Source organism: Aotus nancymaae, unplaced genomic scaffold (assembly GCF_030222135.1).
Source record: "Aotus nancymaae isolate 86718 unplaced genomic scaffold, 86718_ANA_hifiasm-v0.15.2.pri h1tg000010l, whole genome shotgun sequence".
Taxonomy (NCBI): domain Eukaryota; kingdom Metazoa; phylum Chordata; class Mammalia; order Primates; family Aotidae; genus Aotus; species Aotus nancymaae.
The window spans coordinates 16,728,717-16,750,894 of NW_026988421.1; the positions used below are offsets into that span (position 1 = coordinate 16,728,717).

Here is a 22,178-nt window from a genome sequence, read left to right on the forward strand (position 1 = left end):
TCCGTTTGTGTGTTTTGCCAGCAGTATCGAAGAAGCTTAATAGAACGGTAGTAAGTTTTGCTTTTACAAACTCTTGCATTGCAGAAGCTTCTGAATTAGCTATTTTCATTCATGAGATGTGTATAAGTCCTAAACCAAAGAACATCGTTTCCTGGACTGAGGAGGTTTGCAAAACCTCCAGAAACTGAACTGCTTACCTTCCTTCTCTGGCCCCGGCGGGGCAACTGTACCCAATACACTTTTGTTGCCATGCTGCGTGCCAGGTTACCCAGCCGGGAGAGGACACTCCCTGCTATCAATGCACTCAGTCTGGAGCCAGGGACGAAGGCACCGACAGTTTATTATTAAACAATGGCAGCAGCGCCACGCTAAAGACACGAATGCGCTGTTACGGAACCCCGCAGAAGTTTCCCCCAGGGCTGAATTGTCGACCTGGCAGGTAGCCTGCTCCTGGCGACTCCGCCCACGTCAGGTGCAAGGTTTACGCATCAGAGCCGGGAAGCCACGATTTCAAATTCTCTTTTATTGCTTTATGTCCCTGACTCATGCAGGCCAAAGGGTGAGGAGTAGTAATAGCCAACAAGAGCGTCCTGCAGAAAGAAAAAACGTGCGTGGGTCCAGAGGAGCGTTAAGAGTCAGGACCGCACCAAGGGAAGGAAAGCCGGCTCTCCAGGTCCGCGGGGACGTTGGTGCCCAACCTGGCTGAGTGCGGGGCGGGGCCTCCCGGGCCGCGAGATGGGAGGCGGAGCTCCGCCGGCCCCGCCCATTGCAGACAGGTTACCCAGGACCTCAAGGTGCGCCGCGTCACCCCGCCCGCGCCGAGCTGATTGGTTCCTCCAGGGAGCCCCCGCCCCCTCAGCTGTAGCCGAGCCGGCTTCAGCGTCGCCGCCATCTTTGTTGATGTGTCAGCTCCGCGGGGGCTTGGGGAATCCGCGGCTGAGGGAGTGAGGCGTCGGCTCTGTTTCTTACGGCGGTTTTTTCCTCCCACTCCTGGCTGGTCGGACCCCGCTATGGAAAAGTTGGCCCCTGAGCCAGAGCTCCAGCGGCCTCGTTAGGGTGTGGCCTGAGGCTTGGAGAAGTGGGGTGAGTGTCTGAGGGGCGCTCTGGGCAGACTGGGGAGTCGGCGGTGGCGGCGCGGTGGGGTTGACAACCTTCCGCTCCATCCTGCAGGTCCAAGGGCGGGCGAGGGCAAGGGCAAGCCGGTTCCCCGCCTGTCTCCTCTGAGGCCGCGGAGGACAGGGAGGGCTGGGGAACAGGTTTCAAGCCCCTTCCGCTCCCTGCTTTTCTCCTTCGGTTCCGGGACCTTGGAGGCGGCAGAGAGGGGTCAGCGGGGGTCGCAGGGGCTGTACCTGGAGAGCGACTGAATTGGAGCCCACTGCCTGGGCTGCGTGTGAGCTGCAGCCAAGCCCCACCTGCTCGAGAATCTTTCCTAGACTCTATCGCCCATTTCGCTTTTCGTCTCAAGTTGTCTGTGTGTGTTTTATGTTTCCTGTTGTGGTGACTTGTTACCCTCTTCCAAACACTCCCATTACTGTGATTTTAAGTTTCTTAGAAATGATTCTTTGGAGTGGCGGATACTGTTCTTTATGTTGTCTTTCAAGGACATCAAGGCATTTCATAAACCTTGGTTGGTAAGGGAGGGGTTTCAGATGTATGTCTCCATCTATAGTGAAAAATGGTCAGACAGACAAACAAAAAGCCCTTCCACGTGTCCCCAAGTAGCAATCTTGGGAAACAGTGCAGGTGTAATTATTGTAAGTTTAACAACTTCAGCTAATATTCCCATCTTGATTTTGTTTAGAGTAAAGAGGCCTGGATTTGGAGTCAGAACATCTGGATTAGAATCCCACTTCTTTCACTTGATAATCTTGTTACCTATGGGAATCAGAAGAGAGAATATAGTAAAAATATGCAGTACAGTCCCAGGTACTTGGCCGTTTTCTCTGCATGTGTGTTATGTTCCTTTGATGCTCAGCTTTTTGTTTCTTCCAAAACGCTGGGCCGGGTGTTGTCTTCTAAGTTGTGCAGTAAATTACCAGCACACAAGAGGTAGTCATTCAGAAAAAATCTGCTATTAACTATTTTGGTATGCTAGTTGTGGGTGTGGCTTTCCCAACTACTAACTACACCTAGTATTTACAGAGTGTTCATCTCGTGGGAAGGATTCAGGTTCAAGAGACACTGATAGTGAAACAACTATCTCTGTGTGTAATGTACACTGTTCCCTGTGTAACTTCTCTTCAATTCTTTATCCACCATTACACAAAAAACGGTAATAATTGACCAGGTTCATTTTTTTTCTTTTATTTTTAGTCTCTTCATGTTATTTTCAATTCAGTGAAGATATTAGATCACAAATCTTGCAGTAGTAAAAATTAAAACCCATTTTTACAGCATTGTAGGCAGACGTATAATTACTGAAGATTCTCCCTGGAAATGCATGGATTGTGTGTGTGTGTGTTTTTAAGGCCCTCTTAAATTCAGAATAACTGCATATAAACTTAAGGTTTCTTTAAACAGTGGAGATACCATAGTATGTCATTGACTTTGAGTCCCATTTATTGCTAATGGAAAGGGTTGGTTAGTATCACAGTGACCACTCCAACCTTTTAGTTCCTTCACTCATAAAGAATTGTCCTTTAATGCTCTGCAGTGACAGCATAGCTGAGGATGATTGCTTAGTATGTTCAGTTTAGAAACATCTATTTGCAGCTTTATGCTGACATCATGGAGTGAAGATAAAAGCATTGCACTATACTGACTCTAGGGAAGAGACAGTAGGTTGAAGCACAAAGCAGCCTTATTTAGAGATTTAGAAAATAATCTTTCCCTTTGGAGAATGACTAGTAATCTGTACTGGTTTCCCAAATTCATCCAACAGTTTAGTGTTAAAGTAAAAATCCTTAGCCTGAATTTTTTTTTTTCTGTTAGTAAAATTTAAGTTTTCCTTTTTTCTCTACCTTTAAATAACTAAAGCTGGTTGTTCAATTTCTGGTTCTTAAGTTTCTCATAAACATATCACTGAGTTTACAATATTGCAGATGTTACAATTAGTATTCATTTTAGGGGCAGCAGTGAGATCATAGATAATTTCATCTTCTATTGTTTCAAACTGCTTTGAACTTTCTTAGCTACTGAGATTTAAAAAATTTATTGGGCTAAAAAGAAAAAAAAGGAAAAATACTGAGATGAAGGGGCAGTAGATACAAAGTAGAATCAGCCCCAGCATAGTTTTGATTGGATTGAGTGTATTTCTTACTAACATTTGTCACTAATTCACAAGAAGTGATAGTTGTAGGATTATGTAGACTACATAGTGTCTACTGCATTTACTACATAATCTTGTAGACAATCAGTTTATTTTTTTTTATAAACTGTAGCATACCAAATTAACCAACCTTGGCCATAGGTGGCTTCAAAATGTAAACATTAACCCAAACTTTTTAATATAATGTAGGCTTATAACTTGAAAAAAAATTTTTTAAAGATAATAGCCTTCGTTTTCTTATGTTTTTTGAGACAAGATCTCAATGTGTCACCCAGGCTGCAGTATAGTGGTTTGATCATAATTCACTGTAGCCTTGAACTCCTGGGCCCAAGCAATCCTCCTGTCTTAGACTCCTGAGTAGCTAGTACAACAGGCACAGGCCACCATGCTAATCTTTTTAATTAAAAAAAAAAAATTATTATTTTTTTAATAGATCAGATCTTGCTGTGTTTCTTGGCCTCATTTGATCCTCCGATCTCAGCCTACCGAAGTGTGGGGATTACAGGTGTGAGCCACCATGCCTGGCAGCCTTCCTTTTTGAAAAGGGAACTATAGGTCAGATTTTTTTTTTTTCCCCTTATTAGTTTTCAGATTTGGAAGAAAACTAGCTGATAATACTTTTTGTGTTTATTTAGACTCATTAAAGTGCAAGTGCAAGCTTCAAATTAGATTTCTTCTTCTTCTTTTTCTTTTTTCTTTCTTTCTTTTTTTTTTTTTTTTGGTGAGATGGAGTGGAGTCTTGCTTTTGTTGCCCAGGCTGGAGTGCAGTCTCAACTCACTGCAACCTCCGCCTCCCAGGTTCAAGTGATTCTCCTGCCTCAGCCTTCTAAGTAGCTGGGATTACAGGCGTGCTCTAGCACTCCCAGCTAGTTTTGTATTTTTAGTAGAGATGGGATTTTTCCATGTTGGCCAGGTTGGTCTCAAATTCTGACCTCAGGTGATCCACCTGTCTTGGTCCTCCAAAGTGCTAGGCTTATAGGCCTGAGCCACAGCACCTGGCCTCAAATTAGATTTCTACATTAGTCTAATAACTTTCTGCTTTAGTAAAGTTTTATAGGTCTGTAAAGTTTCCGAGCTGATATGGCATATATGATGTAACTTGATAATGTGAATATATGGTGTGGCCACTGACCCTCTTTTTATGGAATTTTGATGGACCATAATTTCTCTTTGTCCTGTTATCCTATCATAGGATTTGGTACTATTTGGGAGTTGGTGAGGGTGGAGGTCTTGCTGCATCTATTGCCCAAGTCTTTTTTGAAACATCTTTGTGTGTGTGTGTGTGTGTGTGAGAGAGAGAGAGAGAGAGAGAGAGAGAGAGAATGCACATATCATAAAGTTCACCTTGCTGTGAGTCTTGGGTGTAAAACTAAACGTACCTCCACAGGGATAAATAACCTTGGCCTTATAAAACACAGTTTTCCAGCTGGTGAACTAAAGGAAACTTTTTTATTCTGGTGCTATATTTCACCTAAAATAAATAGTATATTACAGTTAAATTTGTGTCAGTCATGGTGGCTCACATCTGAAATCCCAGCACTCTTTGAGGGTTGAGGTGAGAGGATTGCTTGACGTCAGTAGTTTGAGATCGTCAGCCTGGGCAACATAGGAAGACCCTGTCTCTACAAAACATTTTTAAAAATTAACTGGGTTTGGCAGCATGTACCTGTAGTCACAGCTTCTTAAGAGGCTGAGATGGGAAGATCAGTTGAGCCCAGGAATTCGAGGTTGCAGTGATCTATGATTGCACTCCAGCCTGGGTGACTGAGCAAGACCCTGTCTCTGAACAATAATAAACTGAAAATTTAAATTTTACCCAGAAGCTTAATAGGATGTGACTACTTTAAAAATTATTTCTTCCTTTTTTTTTATTTTAGAACTTGGAGTTTTTTTTTGAAATAGCCCCCTCGGTTTTTATCTTTTAAAAGCAGAATTTGATCTGCATAAATTCACTTTTTATGAAACTTCAGTGTCAGATATTTCTATCACGTGAAATAAAATTTTCATGTTTCTTACACAAGTTCTTTTCCATCCTATTATTCTATTTTTAAAAAGCTAAGTTAAAAATATTAGCTGGGTGTGGTGGTATGCACCTTGTAGTCTTATCTACTTGGAAGCCTTAAGTGGGATGATTGCTTGAGCCAGAAGTTTGAAGCTGCAGTGAGCTATGATTGAGCCACTGCATTCCAGCCTGGGTGACAGAGTGAGACCCTGTTTCTAAACATGAATAAATAAGTAAATAGCTAGCTAGCTTTATCCAGAAAGTGTTTGTCTTTTAAAGTTATTTATCAAAAGTTGGGAGTTGTGAGCAGGTTACATTGAACTGTGTGGATGCTTTTTTGATTTGATTTTTACTTCTGACATTAATTCCCATATCAAAATATTGTTAGAACTAGTTAGAAAGATGTTTATTCTTTTGTTTATGCTGCTTTCAAAGTGTTTTTGGAGAATACATAAAATCTCTTTTGATGTAGGTACTTTTCCTACAAAGGACAGTAAACCATTATATTGAAGAATAGGAGTGGTCTCAAGTTCAGTTTGCTTAATGGATATTACTTGAGATGTTTACAGCTGGTATTATTTAAGAATGGTACAGGCTGGGCATGGTGGCTCATGCCTGTAATCCCAGCACTTTGGAAGGCTGAGGCAGGCAGATCACTTGAGGTCAGGAGTTCAAGAGAGCCTGGCCAACATGGTGAAACCCCATCTTTACTAAAAATACAAAAATTAGCTGGGTGTAGTGGCACACCCTTGTAATCCCAGCTACTTGGGAGGCTGAGCAGGAGAATTGCTCAAACCTGGGAGGTGGAGTGAGCCAAGATGCACCACTGCACTCCAGCCTGAGCTGACAGAGTGAGACTCTGTCTCAAAAAAAAAAAAAAAAAAAAAAGGTGCAGTTTATAATTTAAAAATTTATAGTCTGTGAATAAAGCCAGATTTCTCTTAATAGACTTAAAACACTTAGCATTTTTTACTTAGCTTCTGATGGAACCCTGGCAAACCTTAAAGTTAAAATACTATAGCCTTAAATACTATAGAATCCATAATACTTTAGTGTTTATTGGCAGTAAAACACGAAGAATAAAATGAGAGATTTCTATTGTATTCACTGCCATGTTCCCAACGCCTAGAATAGTGCCCGCGATGCTCAATATGTATTTAGTAAAAATTAACATCTAGTTTGGAAATGTATTTCTTAGTACCTTCATATGAGACTAGTTTGTTTGATAACCTGTTACTGAGTATCTGTGAGTTTGTAATCACCTGACAGGTTCTTGTCTGCTGCACAGAGGCAGTTTACTGAGATAGCAGTATTATAGTAGAGAAAGTTTAATAAATGCAGAGCCAGCCAAATAGGAGTAAGAAGCTTATTACTCAGATCAATCTCTCTGAAAATTAGAAGACTAGGGTTTTTTTTTTAAATGATAATTTGGTGGGCAGCAGGCTAGGGAATGGGGAATGCTGATTGGTTGAGTCGGGGATGAAATCATTGGGGGTTGAAGCTGTCGTCTTGTGCTGAGTCACAAGATCAGTTGAGCCAGTTCAGTGGTCCAGGTGGCAGACAGCAGCTGCTGTATCAACATGCAGGGTCTGAAAAGTACCATGAATATCAATCTTAGATTTTACAATAGTGATGTTATATATAGGGGCAGTATTTGCAAAAGACAGTGTTTTCATTATATGGCTCTTGTATGGAAATAATTTTGTAGAAATGTGAGTTTTTTCATTAAGAAATAAGATCCACAGTGGGTAGTAGTTGACTTTAAGGCAAGTAAAAATTGTTTCTTGACCAGTTGCCTACAGCTGATGAGCTCCAGTAAGAGCGAAACCAGTTCTCACCCACTGAAATGATTTTGAAGTGTGAATTGGTCCTGTAGTACTGTGTCAGAAACAGAAACAACTATGGGGGAGAAAAAGTACTTGAGTTAAAAGGAATTTTATGACTGTGCTGTATTAAATACAGCATTTCTCCTAATGAGTAAGAGTTGCTGAAAAGTATTTAATCTATAATTGTAACTATTATATATATGTGAGTATAAATTTGCTTTGTACAAGCACTTTTTTTTAGAGACAGGGTCTCACTCTTGTTCAGGCTGGAGTGCAGTGGCACCATCATAGCACACGGTAGCCTTGAACTCCTGGGCTCAAGTGATCTTCCCACCTCAGCCTTCTGAGTAGCTGGGACTACAGGTGCATGCCACCATGCCCAACTAACTTTAACAAATTTTTTTATAGAGATGAGGTCTTGTTAATGTTGCCCAGGCTGGTCTCAAACTCCTGGGCTCAATCAGTCTTTCCATATCAGCCTTCTAAAGTGTTGGGATTACACACTGCACCCGGTATACAAGCACTTCTTAAATTAAAATAATCTTGCAAATGAATGTCTGGTTTTACATCCTTCCCTTTTAGTCTACTACCTGCCATTCTGTCCTTAGTAGCCTCAATGACAGCTCTTTTTACTTCACACCATCCTCCCCCCACAAAACTTGGAACAGCAGCCAAATTGGCCTATATCAGTATTGTCAACTGGAGACCCATGTGAGGACTCAGCTGACTGTTTTTCTTCTGGTTAATTGTGCACATAATCAAGTTCATTGCTTCCCCCCTCCACCCCATCTGCTACCACTCTTGTGCAGCTATTTATGGTTATGACTTTTTACATATATACACACAGACCACTATTAACCCCCTCTTTTTCCTTTGGCTCCCAAACAGTATTCATTTGAGCATCAAAAAGTTTGCAAGCTAAGTGGTTATCAGATGCCAGTTTATATGATTTTTCTAAAGGTCATGAGTATATTGCCAAGAGAAGTTCCAGAAAGTACTTGTCTTTTGAAGTTAATCTGAGTCTTCCTTAATTTATAGGAGGAGGGTATTTAAAACGGATTCTAAGCTTAAGTAACCAAATAAACAGCTTTTTAAATCTAAATATCCAGCAGGATGACACATTTTTCTTGTTCTATACTGTCTTGCACATTGTCATCTTACAACCTGTTTCCCATCCACTAAATGCTGTTTGCTCCCTAGATCACTGTGTATAAACCCAGTTGACCCTATCTTCATTTTTATAACCACTGAAGAGCATTTGTAAAAATGAGAGTAAATGTAGTAGAGAATGTTTGTTAGATTTATTTATTATTACTATTATATTGCATGAGACTTTAGAGTTTGATTCAGTTCAGAGTGAAGTTCCATTTTCATGCAAGTACAAAGATCATTTAAAAGGCTAAATGCTGCCTCTTCAAAAAGGTCACAAGAAAGGCTCTATGTGCTTTATGAGTATAAATGCAGTGTCTTTAAATTTACCCTGAGAGACTGTTTTTTGTGATGAGAGAAAATTTGGAGGAAGATGTGACATTAGAATTGGTCCTTTAAACATACATAGGCTTTTAGATAGACAGAAAGAAACAACATTCTAGTTGAGAACAAAGCCATTGAAATGGTAATAAACAAGTTGGGAGAATCTAGAGTTAGACTGGTTGGGCTAGTAAAGTATAGTGAAGTGCCAGGATTTTAGGAATGTGTTGAGAGATAAGATTGGAAAAGTGGTACAACTGGTTTACTGAGGAATCACAAATCTGGGGTATAAACATGAAATGGTTTTATTTTTTCCTGACTGGGTCTCCAGTCATACAGTGTAAAACACTCCTAACCCCTGTACTTTGCTCGGAAGTGGTGTCCTTTGAGAATGTCTTGGTCTGATGTAACTTTGTTGCCACTTTTGGTTACTATAAGAAACTTACTCCAGAAATTAAGGCAGCTTCCAGCCATTAAAAAAAAAAAAATGAAGTCACTTACTCTGTTTTCTCTGAAGAAAAGTTGAAACTGTTACCCGCTGCTTGGCTTGAAGAGGTGTAATTTGACTCAAAGCCGTGCTCCCTCTTATTTCTTTTCTTTTTTTTTTTTGAGCTGGAGTCTCACTCTGTTGCCCAGGCTAGAGTGCGATGGCACAGTCTCGGCTCACTGCAGCCTCCACCTCCTGGGTTCAATCAATTCTCTCTCCTCAGCCTCCTGAGTAGCTGGGATTATAGACACTCGCTATCATGCCCAGCTAATTTTTCTGTTTTTAGTAGAGACAGGGTTTCACCATGTTGGCCAGGCTGATCTTGAACTGATCTCAGGTGATCCACCCATCTGGGCCTCCCAAAGTGCTGGGATTACAGGCATGAGCCACCGTGCCTGGCCTCTCTCTCCTTTCTCTAGCCCCTGAGGAAGAAGACCAGTCTGTGGAGGCAGCACTCTCATTTTACCTGAACCTCTAAAAAGGGAAGAGGTGGTCCTGGCCTCACTCTGGTTCTTCTGACTGGATTCAATGATGGTCTCTGAAAGGTAGTATTTTAGCAGGAGTGGCTGCGAGAAACAGAGCTCCTGAACACCAAATGGGGAAGGAAAGGGTTTATTATTATTAATATTACGGTGGGGAGCCGGGCGATGGTTTCAGATTACCCAGTTCATCTAAGAAAGGAAGGTTCTGCCTTTATATAGGCTTATACTTTAGATACTACACATGGAAGAATCTTGGGTTTATAGCCTTAGAAATTACATATGAAGATTTGCAGCTTTAGGACTCACATGTGAAAAGGTTTTGGGTTTACAGCTTTAGAAATCACATATGAAACGGTTTCGGGTTTACAGCTTTAGAAATCACATAGGAACCGGTTTTGGGTTTACGGTTTTAGGAATCACATATGAAAGGATTTCGGGTTTGATCTTGTTTTAAGTAAAAACAGTGCCTTCCAGAGAGTTTCCCCAAGACCAAGCCTTCCACCTACAGGAAGGTGAATCAGGAGGTGCCAGTCAGTCAGCCTTTTCTTCTATTGAAATGCAGTGTGGCAGTCAAAGGGGAAGTTGATCCCAGATACCTGGGTCTCACCTTCCTCAGTATGTGTGGATTTTGTAGTGGCAGTATTATGGCTCCCTGGCCCCTTTTGCCACGGAAGAGGGCAGTTCCCCTTTGGCAGAGCCAGTGTAGTACACACTTCAACCTCTTCTCTGGTTTGGGTGACCTATTGCCTGCCTTGGTGCTGTCCCACTCCTGGGCTGTCCAAAGTAACCTGTCCTTCCTTCAGCCTCCTTCCCCCATCACTTGGAGTTGCAAAAAGGAGAGCAGGAGAGAGGAATGGAGTGAGATTGAGAAACCAACAGTTCAAGTGTTTCCGGTATGAAGTGAAGTGATCGGAGGCCTGGGTTTGGTTGCAAGTAGGGGACAGTGGCTGTAGAAATGCAGGAATCATGAAATTCTCGAAAGAATTTAAGGACAAAAGAGAGAGGAAGAAGTAGATGACTAAATAAAATGATCATTGACAGAATAGAAGAGATTAACTGGGGTTACTCAATTATAGGAGTTATAATTATGATTTTAAATTTGGCTATTTTGAGTTCGAGGTTATGGTAGAACCTCCAGTGGAAATGCCTGTATTTTGCTGGAGATTTTAATACAAAGACATGGTGAGGAAGAGGAGACACAGATAATTTTAATATCTGTAACTCAAGATACAGAACTGAAAATAATTATGTAGGCATCACATTGCTTCAAGTTATCTAAGTGGATGAATTCTAAGAAGGAAAAAGACTTGGGAACTGAATCCTGGGGAATGTAACAGCTGGGGGAGAGGTTGGTAATGCAGTGTTTGCTTAGTGTTTTTCTGTTGACAAATCATGGCACACAGACAGGAACCATAAAGTTGTTGATAAAATTTCTCCCCACTTGTTTTATGCTGGGGTGTCACAACACCTTTAAAGTCTTACTCTCCTTTAACTAGATTCTTTACCTGCTACCCGTTACATTTTGGTCAGCTCTGGGGTTCAGTTTCTGTTCGTATAGCCTTGACTAGTTACAGTGTTTAAAACCACTTCATTTTTAGATTGATTTCTAGATTGATAAGATTTTAAATTCAACAGCAAAACATTGACCAGTTATATCTTAAAGTGAGTTACTTTGTGTGAGGTAATGTAGGTGGCAGTGCCTCTGTTTGAGAATTATTTTACTTTATCTTAGATTTTGGAATACAGAGTACTTACAAGGTCTTTTATTTACTTCACTTACTTGTATTGTCTAAACCAAGCCTTTAATACTAGTGTGGGCCTTGGGTTGATTATAAAATATCTGCAGCAAGATAACGATAATTTGGTTGTTTGGAAATATATTTATACACAGGTAGAGTATTGAGGCCAATGGCTGTATCAGTTGATGCCCCAGAAGGCAGTCTAAACTAAAAATTAGCATGTTTAACAAACAAGCTGGTCTGCTTTTCCTTTCTTACACTTATTCCTCCCATTTTCGACATTCCTAGAATAATGTTTCTCAAATACTGGTGTTACCATTTCTGTGCTTGCAGGGTTTAATTGAACAAATATTTGAGAACACAATATGTACTAGAAACTCTGCATTATAATTAAGTATACAAGTCTACTGTGATTTATTATGATTTGTTCTTAACAAAATTCACTCCTGCTTAGTATTCTGAGGATTCTACCTGACCAGTTTCTCTTTTCATCATCCTCTGATAACCACCTTTATCCCAGCCTGATGTAAACATGCATGTTTTTGTTATTTAAAAATTTAGTATATCTCTCCATTGGTTTTCCATTAGTTTATATCTCTAGTATAAACTAGAGATATTTTCCATTAGTATATCTCTCATCTGGAATTATTTCTCTGTCATTTCTGTCAAAACTATGATCTGCCCACTTTTTAACCTCACATGATTTCAGTAACTCGTTACCTTGTACATGCTTTGTTGATACCTGACAAAAGAAGTCAACAATTTTTTTTTATCAAGATTGCTGAAATATTTTATAATTATATGTTTTAGGATAATTGAAGATGACTAATTTTCATAAAATGGCTAGAATAGTAACCTCCATAAACAGTATAAAAATATATCTAACTTCATCAAGTTAATTTTTTAAAGTTGCTTTTATTGACCTAGGCAGTGATAGGCTTCATTTTACTTGCACTGAACATTGTTTCTTTCTTGATGAGAATGTTTGAAATGATACTTCCTGGATTCCTGCCTGGATGAAAAACTAATTTCTACCAGGGATCCTTTACACCCTGACTTCATTATAGCTCAAATCTAGATCTCTGGGCTATGGATAGTTGTGTCTTGTTATTTAGCTTTCCTTCTTAGTAAATTTTTATCTTCATTAATGTGCATTGTTTTGTTATCTTGGTTTGTGATTTCTCTTCTAATGCTTTTATTGGTGTCTTATTTCTCCAGTATTTTCTTACAGATTTATGAGGTAATCTTTTTTCTTTACAGAGCTGAAGAAATCTAAGCATTCTTTAGCACTAATCTTCTAGTTGTTAGTGTTATTCCTTACCTAACATCTTATGGGGAGGATTGGACAATGCCAGACTACAATTTAAATTAATTAATGAAGTTGTTTGACTGAAATGAAGAAGGAAAGACAGTGAGACTTTGCAGTGGCCCAACTGCTTGTAGCTAGCCAACTTGGGTTAGCTGTCCTAGTCCTTTTTCTTTTTTTCTCAAGGAAAGGCTTTTAAAGGAATTATTAGTGATAAAATTTGTGGTGTTAGTTATTCCACATCACAGAGTATGTGCAATATGGGAGTTGTATGGGGTTTTGGTTTAAAGTGGTTTTTAATTTCAGTGTTTCAATTTCTTAGATGTAAACGAAGATCAGGAGCAGATTTGAAGTACAAAGTGAATTGGTGCCAGTCAGCATGTCAGAGACAGACCACATAGCCTCTACTTCCTCTGATAAGAATGTTGGGAAAACATCTGCATTAAAGGAAGACTCATGCCATTTGTTTTCTGGAGATGAAAGGAGCAAATTAGAAAATCAGTGCAAACTATTGTCACTAAACTTTGATAAAACTTTATGTCAACCTAATGAGCGTAACAATCCAATTGAAGCCCAGGAAATTTATATTCCAGATCATGGTGGAGGTGAGGATTCTTATGCCAGAACAGACATAGGCCCAGAAAATTCTGAACAAATATCCAGTTTTCCTAGAGGAAATTTTGCTAAACAAGTTTCAAAAACAAATGAAACAGAACAGAAAGTAACACAAATATTGGTGGAATTAAGGTCATCTACATTTCCAGAATCAGCTAATGAAAAGACTTATTCAGAAAGTCCGTATGATACAGACTGCACCAAGAAACTTATTTCAACAATAAAGAGTGTTTCAACATCAGAGGATTTGCTGGAAGAAATAGAATCTGAGCTCTTATCTACAGAGTTTGCAGAACATCAAGTACCAAATGGAATGAATAAAGGAGAACATGCATTAGTTCTGTTTGAAAAGTGTGTGCAAGACAAATATTTGCAGCAGGAACATACCATAAAAAAGTAAGTTTTTTATACCTTTAGGTTATTTTTTCCCCCCCATAGGGAATTAAGCTAGAATTCTCTAAAAGAAAATATCATCTTGTCCATTTTTATTTCCACATTAGAATCATGCACATAGTAGTTGAACAGTAAATGTGTAGTTACTGAATATGTAAGCAAATGTCGAGTTTTTCTAATATCTAAGTTTAAAGTAATATATTAAATAGTATAAATGTATTAAGTGCTAGAAATTTTTATATGCAACTCAGATTTTTCACTTTTGAAAGAATGTGAAAGTATAATATTGTCAAAACTAAGAGAAACTGAAAAGGAAATGACAAGTCATAAAATTCCAACTTTTTCTTAAAATCTTCATTCTAAATTCATTGGTTTAAAAAAATTAAAATTTAGAGAACAGAAGAATTGATTATCGTTCAGTAAATAAGAATATATTTTTAGACTTCTTTTGGATTTGTGAGGTTCTGTTTTCATGATAGTTTAAAATTTACCATCTTAACCATTTTTAAGTGTACATTTCAGTAGTGTTGTTATATATTCACACTGTTGGACAACTAATCTGCAGAACTTTTTCACTTTGCAAATCTGAAAAACTGTATCTGTTAAACAACAGCACTATTTCCACTTGCCCTCAGCCTCTGGCAACCACCATTCTACTTTCTAAGTTTGACTATGATACTTCATGAAGGTGAAGTCATATACTTGTCATTTCATAACTGGCCTACTTCACTTGGCCTAATGTCCTCATTTACCCATGTTGTAACATGTCAGAATTTCATTCCTTTTTAAGGCTGAGTAATATTCCTTTGTATGTATATACCACATTTTGTTTATCCATTAATGGACGTCCAGGTTCCTTCTGTTTTTTGGCTATTAATAATGCTGCTGTGAACTTGGGTTTGCAAGTATCTTTTCAAGACTCCAAGGCCCTTCTTAATACAACCCCAAAACAAATACCTGCTATTACTACTCATATCCTTACTTAAATGCTATATTATGTGAATAAACTATATGCTTTTGTACTTGAACCATCAGTGCTGCTGCTATTCTTGCATTTTATAGGGTAGCTTTCTCGTTTTCCTGTAGCCTCTACCTGTTCTTTTAGGCCTTCCTCTTGAGATTCTCTCTGATGCCTCTTCCTCACTTTTCTTAGATCTAGACTCTTACCACTTTCATACCTCCCTTATAAGTTATCAGATGTTATACATTTAATAGTAATAGCAGCAAACATGTATATGTTGATAATTATGTGCCTGGTATATTACATGTATTAGTTCATGGATTCTTCACAAGAACTCTCTGTGGCATATACTGTTATCATCCCCATTGTACAGATCAGTTACCTGAAACATAGAGAAAGTAACTTGTTCAAGGTCACATGCTAACAAATGCAAAGTTAAAATCTGAGCTTTGTTAGTAGGGCTTCAGGAGCTTTTTAAAATATGGTTATTAGAAATGAACCAGTTACAAGTTGTTAAATTTATCTAAAAATATTAGGAATACAGTAGAAAATGGATTTCTCTTTTTTACTTCATCCTGTGAATATGATTATTCTTATGAGTAGAATAATCATAATTCTGATGTCTGGTGTTTGGAAGATACCCATTGACATTTGCCCGCTCTGTTTTGTTGGCCAAGTCAACTTCTTTGAAAAAGTTTTCACCTGAGGGTGACAATACTTACCTGATGGAACTGTTTGTGGACCTTAGGGCATTATACAAATGTCAGATGTTATTTTAAATCGAGGTTAATCTTTGGTTATATACGTAATGTTTTCAATTCCAAACAAAATGCTTTGTGATTCACGTCAGCTCTAGAACAACTAGATTTTTTTCTTTTTCCTTCATTTAATTTTCTATGAAGGAAATTACCTTTCAGTTTCTTTGAAATTTTCTTGAATGCATCTATTTCCAAATACCTTTGTTTATACTTCTCTTCCCCCATTTTCCTTTCTTCCCCAGCTGTATTGAAATATATTTGATTTACATTGTGAAATGATTACCACAATCAAGTTAGTTAACACATCTGTCATTTCAGTTACGTGTGTGTGTGCACACGTTGAGAACATTTAAGATCTACTGTCTTAAACAAATTTTAAGTGTACAATATGGTATTATTAACTGTTAGCACCATGAAGTATATTAGAGCCCCAGAACTTACTCATCTTATAACTGAAAAGTTTGTAGGCTTTGCAGCATCTCCTCTTTTCCTTCACCCGCTGTGCCCTGGCAAGCACCATTCTTCTCTTTATTTCTGTTCCTTGATTTTTGAATACATCAATGTTATTGTCTAAGGTTGCAACCAAAAATACTTTTTTTTTTTTTTTTTTTTTTGAGGTGAAGTCGCACTCTGTTACACAGGCTGGAGTGCAGTAGCACAACCTCAGCTCACTACAACCTCTGTCTCCCGGGTTCAAGCAATTCTCCCACCTCAGGCTGCCAAGTAGCTAAGACTATAGGCACCTGCCACTATACCTGGCTAATTTTTGTATTTTTAGTAGAGACGGGGTTTCACCATGTTGGCCAGGCTGGTCTTGAACTCCTGACCTCAAGTGACTTGCCTGCCTTGGCCTCTCAAAGTTCTGGAATTACTCCAGGCAGGAGCCACCACGCCTGGCCCAAAATTCTTTTTTTTTTTTTGAGATAGGGTTTTGGTCTCTCGCCCAGGCTGGAGTACAGTGGGTGTGATCTCAGCTCACCGCAGCCTCGACCTCCTGGGCTCGAGTGGTCCTCCCACCTCAACTTCCCAAGTAGTTGGGACTATAGGTGTACACCACTATGCTCAGCTAATACTTTTGTGTTTTTTTGTTGTAGAGATAGGGTTTCACGATGTTGCCCAGGCTAGTCTGGAACTCCTGAGCTTAGGCAATCCACCTACTGTGGCCCCCAAAATGCCAGGATTACAGGCATGCACCACAGTGCCCAGCCCAAAATTCTTAATTAAGAGCAGTTGTCTGTATACAGAATATGCATTTGGCACATAAGTTAACAATTTGAGTGCTTACTGCTCTTCACTTTCCCCTCCCATAGTTATTCACTTGTGAACTATAGCTGGGACTCTTAATGTCTCAAGTAGTTATCTGTAGCACACTGAGTATGCCTCATGTAAATAATCTAAACCACTGTGCCAGAAAAGGCTTGAATAAACATGCATGCATTTGCCTTTTTCCTAAACATTTGTATGATTGTTTACTCACTGTATTCCTAGGCTAAACTGTCACCTTCTCAGAGAGGCCTATCTGGACTACTTATCTAAAATTGCAACTCAAGTCACTCTCTTTTCGTTCTCCTTTATTTTTCTTAATAGGACTTAATCACCAGCTGACATTTTATTACATATCTAGCGTTTATTTTTATTTCATCCTTTAGATTGTAAGTTCCATGAGGGCAGGGACTATTTGCTGACATATTTCCCACAAAAAATAGTAAGGTGCTGAGTAAGCACTAGTTGAGTTAATGAGTGATCTTCAGAATAGAAAGTGGAAAGGCCTGGGGCTTTGGAATTATACCTGGATCCAAAACAAAATTCAACTGCTTACTGGCTATGTGAGCTGGAACAAGTCTTAGGCTTCAGTTTTGTTTTGCTATTAATATTTTTTTTTAGAGACAAGGGTCTTATTCTGCCACTCAGGCAGGAGCTCAGTGTAGTTCACTGCAGCCTGGAACTCCTGGGATCAAGAGCTTCTCCTGGGACTATAGGCGTGAGCCATCATGCCTAACTAGTTTTTTTTTTTTTAATTTGTAAAACAGAAGTGATGGCAGTAATTTCAGACTTATTTTGAATATTAAATGAAATAGCATACTTTTTTAAATTAAAAAAAGCTAAATTTAGCCAGTAACAAATGTGCAGTAAGTGTTAAGTTACAGCTATTGCTGTTAGGCCTGGAGTACTTGCTGTTAACTTTCTTCGGTATCTTACATTTCTGAGTACCTTACAAGTAATTTTTGATATTTTATTTCTATTTTTCTAGGGGAATTAAAGATGAAATTACTGCTTACGTTTTATTTTGCTGTTTTATATTGACTGTACATTATAACTATTTGAATATCATTTAAATATTTTTAAAATCTGAAGCAAGACTTTTCAACTTTAGCACTATTGCCATTTGGGGCTGGATTCTTTGTTGTGGAGTTGTCTTGTGCATTGTGGGATGTTTAGCAGCATCCCTGGCCTCCATCCACTAGATACCAGTAGCAGCCCCTACCCCTGTTATGACAACCGAAAATGTCTTCAGAAAAACTCTTGGAGGAGCAATATTGCCCATGGTTGAGAACCACTTATTTGAACCACGTATGAACATAATGCTGACAGGATTGGTGCATAATTGAGATACCCAAAGGTATAAATTTGGAAGAGTATGCTTTTTATTCATCTGATTATATTTTGATTTGAAATATTCATATTTCTAGGGAAAAGTTAATAGCCTAATTGGCTGGAGAATCTTTTGCAAAGTATTATGTTTCACTATAAAAGAATTAGGAATGTTAATTTATTAACATTATAATTAATAATGATAGATATCTGTACCCTAATCCATAAACAGATTATATTCCACATATCATTTTATCTCCATTTCAAATTATGTTTTACATATACTGCCCTTTTTATATTTAGGTTAATTAAAGAAAATAAGAAGCATCAGGAGCTCATCGTAGACATTGGTTCAGAAAAAGACAATTTAAGAGAAGAACTAAAAAAAAGAACAGAAACAGAGAAGCAGCATATGAACACAATTAAACAGGTAAAAAGAGAAAACTCTTCAAAGACCATACTTGAATTAATAAAATAAATACATTCCTGGCAGCTGTTTGTGGCAGCTCATGCCTGTAGTCCTAGCACTTTGGGAGGCCAAAGTGGGCAGATTACTTGAGCCCAGGAATTTGAGACCAGCCTGGGCAACCTGGCGAAACCCTGTCTGTACAAAAATTACAAAATTAGCTGCATATGGTGGCATGTACCTATAAACTCAGCTACTCAGGAGGCTGAGGTGGGTGGATCATTTGAGCCCGGGAGATTGAGGCTGCAATGAGCTGAGATCATGCCACTGTACTCCAGCCTGGGTGACAGAGTAAGACCTTGTGTCAAAAAAGAAAAAGAAAAAAATTCTTGAAAAATTGTGTATAAGTTGAAGTTCTATAAGGTAAATCATATTTTAAATACAGACAATTGCGTGACATTTAAAGCATTCTCTTTTACGAAGTAGGACTCATAGCCTGATTTATTTCCTTTTATGTAAGTTTGTTCTTATATGTTCTACATATAGTAGAACATATTCTATTATGTTCAAAATAAGCAGAAATATTTGACAGTCAACTGGACTTTTTTGCCAACAGGGAAGAAGCAATAGATACATAAAAGTTTATGTCTGGCATTAGGATAATGCTTTTAAGTTTATATTTTAGTATGGTTTCATTCTTAGTATTTTTTTAAACTATATTGTGAAGACTGGCTGTCATACTTTAGATTGTATCTGGCTAACTGGCTTTCCTAGCCTGTCCTTTTCTTTCTTTTTTAAATTTTTTTATTTTTCTTTTAGACAGAGTTTTGCTCTTGTCACCCAGGGTGGAGTGCAGTGGCACAATCTTGGCTCACTGCAACCTTTGCCTCCCAAGTTCAAGTGATTCTTCTGCCTCAGCCTTCTGAGTAGCTGGGATTACAGGCGCCACCAACCACACCCAGCCAATTTTTGTATTTTTAGTAGAGATGGAGTTTCACCATGTTGGCCAGGCTGGTCTTGAACTCCTGACCTCGGGTGATCCGCCTGCCTTGGCCTGGCCTCCCAGAGTGCTGGGATTACAGGCATGGGCCACAGTACCCAGGCTCTTTCTGTTTTTTAAATGAACTCCTCTAATGTATGAATCAACAAAGTGAATATTCAGACTAATAGCAAAGCTGAGCTGTTCTTTATTTTTGAGGTGCTTTTTCTTCTGTGGATAGGATTAGAAGCATTCTAGCCTTAAAAGTATTTTATTTTGTCTCATCTTTCACAGAAAGTTATATAATGAAAGTAGCAGTAAACAATTAGTAGAACAAGCTTTCACTTGATGCATAATTGGAAGGTGACTGAATTGGTAAAATTGTGCGTATTTAATCCTGATGTTTATGTGCTCTAGGGTCCCCACATGTAAACCAAACTTAGAATAGTAAAGTGTGAGGGAGCCTCAATAACAGGCTGAATCCATATTTTGGTAGTCAGGTCACTCAGTGACCAGAAACTTCAGACTGAACAGATAGAATGGAACCAGAGCTCTTCCTTTTCTTGAGCTTATTAGTGATTTTTTTTTTTAAGAGAAAATTGGATTCACTTTTCTTTTGCTAGCATGTCAAGAACTTTATACTTGTAAATAGAAAATTAGTATAGCAGGCTTTTCTTTCTTAATTTTATCTCTAGATCTGCACTATTTGATATGGCATCCACCAGCTGCATATAGCTATTGAGCACTTCAAAGGTAGCTAGCCTAAATTGAGAGGTGCTGTAAGTGTAAAATACACACACAACTTAGAAGAGTTAGTATAAAAAAAGTAAAACAGCTCATTTTTTTCATGTGGAGTGATAATATTAGAATGATAATATTTTGGATATATTGGGTTTAGTAAACTATTTCATCTGTTTCTTTTTAATGTTTATTTTATTTTATTTTATTTTTGAGATGGGATTTCACTGTTGTGGCCCAGGCTGTAGTGCAATGGCACAATCTCGGCTCACTGCAACCTCCACCTCCCAGTTTCACGTGATTCTCCTGCTTCAGCCTCCCAAATAGCTGGGTTTACAAGCACCCGCCACCACACCCAGCTAATTTTTGTATATTTAGTAGAAACAGGGTTTCACTATGTTAGCCAGGCTGGCCTCAAACTCCTGACCTCGGGTGATCCACCCACCTCAGCCTCACAAAGTGCTAGGGTTACAGGCGTGAGCCACCATGCCCAACCTCTTTTTACTTTTTGAAGTATGATTACTAGAAAGTTAAAATTCCACGTGACTTGTATTTCTATTGCCCAGTGTTGCTCTAGATAATTTTGTAATAAGGAAAATTAGTATATATGTACTAGAAAGTAAGATTTAGGTATATTTAAACTGGTTTATTGAGATACAATTAACTTGTTTTAAGTGTACAGTTCAGTGGCTTTTACTTGTGCAACCTTCACCACAATTTTAGAACATGTTATCACCCCAGAAAGAAATACTGCACACATTAGTAGTTGCTCCTTATTTCCCTCCAACAGTACTCCCTCAGCCTTGCCCTAAGTAATCTACTTTCTGTCTCTACATATTTGCCTATTCTGGACATTTCATATAAATGGAATTATATACTAAGTAGCCCTTTGTATCTTAGCTTCTTTTATTTAACATAGTGTTTTTAAGATTTCAATCAAGTTATAGCATGTATCAGTATTTCATTCTTTTTATGATTGAATAGTAGTCCATTATATAGATATTTAATGTTTTGTTTATTCCTTTATCAGTTGATGGACATTTGGGTTGTTTCTGCCATTTGACTGTTATGAGTAATGCCTCTGAACATTCACATACTAGTTTTTATGTGTACATATGCTTTCATTTCTCTTGAGTATATAGCTAGGAATTAATAGAATGAGTTGGAAAGTGTTCCTTTTTGTGGGAAGAACAAGAATTTGTGAATTGGTATTAATTTTTCTTTAATTGTTTCAAAGAATTTTAACTGTAGCCATCTGGGCCTGAATTTTTCTTTGTGGGTAGAGGTTTTCGTTGTTCTTTTTTTTATTATTTTACTAATTCAGTCTCTACTTGTTATAGGTCTATTCAGATCTTCTGTTTTTTCTTGAGACATTTTGATAGTTTGTGTCTTCCTAGGAATTGTTCATTTCATCTCTAAGTTAAGTTGTTCATAGTATTCATTCATAATTCTTTTTATTTCTTTAAGGTCAGTAGTAATGTCCCTCTTTCATTTTGATTCTTTTTTCCTCAGCTAAAGGTTTGTCAGGAAAAATGAAAGTCACCTTTCTTTTTTCCTCAGCTAAAGGTTTGTCTGTTTTCTTCATCTTGTCAGAGATGACCAAAATTTTTGGTTTTGTTAATTGTCTCTGGTTTTCTTTTCTTTCTTTCTTTTTTTTTTTTGAGACAAGATCTGGCTCTTTCACCCAGGTTGGAGTGCAGTGGCGTGATCTCAGCTCACTGCAATCTCTGCCTACCAGGCAAATGATCCTCCCACCTCAGCCTCCAACTACAGGCATGCAGCACCACATCCAGCTAATTTTTGTATTTTTATGTGGAGACAGGGTTTCACTATGTTGCTCAGGCCGGTCTCGAACTCCTGAGCTCAAGCGATCCACCTGCCTCAGCCTCCCAAAATGCTAGGATTATAGGCATGAGCCACCACACCCAGCCTTGTCTCTGTTTTTCTATTCTTTATTTCATTGATTTCCATTCTATTTCTTATTTTCTTCCTCCTCTTGGTGTTGTTTAGTTTGCTCTTTTTCCAGTGTCTTAAGAGGGAATTTTAGGTTATTGATTTGATACACTTTTGTCTTTTTTTTTTTTCAGACATAGTTTCACTCTTGTTGCCCAAGCTGGAGTGCAGTGGCATAATCTCAGCTCACTGCAACCTCCACC

At 38.4% G+C, this 22,178-nt stretch overlaps 1 protein-coding gene across 3 annotated transcripts in view; it reads left to right on the forward strand.

Moving 5' to 3' along the window:
• The first annotated feature begins 873 nt into the window (after positions 1-873).
• Positions 874-22,178, forward strand: part of CCDC186 (coiled-coil domain containing 186) — a 56,477-nt gene continuing 35,172 nt past the window's right edge. Inside the window, exons 1-3 of one of the 3 annotated variants that reach the window (XM_064373825.1) lie at positions 874-1,083; positions 1,802-1,926; positions 12,903-14,616. In XM_064373825.1, coding sequence (XP_064229895.1) covers positions 12,960-13,595 — 636 coding nt within the window. In that variant the 5' untranslated portion in view covers positions 874-1,083; positions 1,802-1,926; positions 12,903-12,959 and the 3' untranslated portion in view covers positions 13,596-14,616. Of the gene's footprint in view, positions 1,084-1,801; positions 1,927-12,902; positions 14,617-18,202; positions 18,330-22,178 lie in introns of those variants that run through there. The other 2 variants (XM_012448024.3, XM_064373824.1) reach the window with 2 other exon arrangements.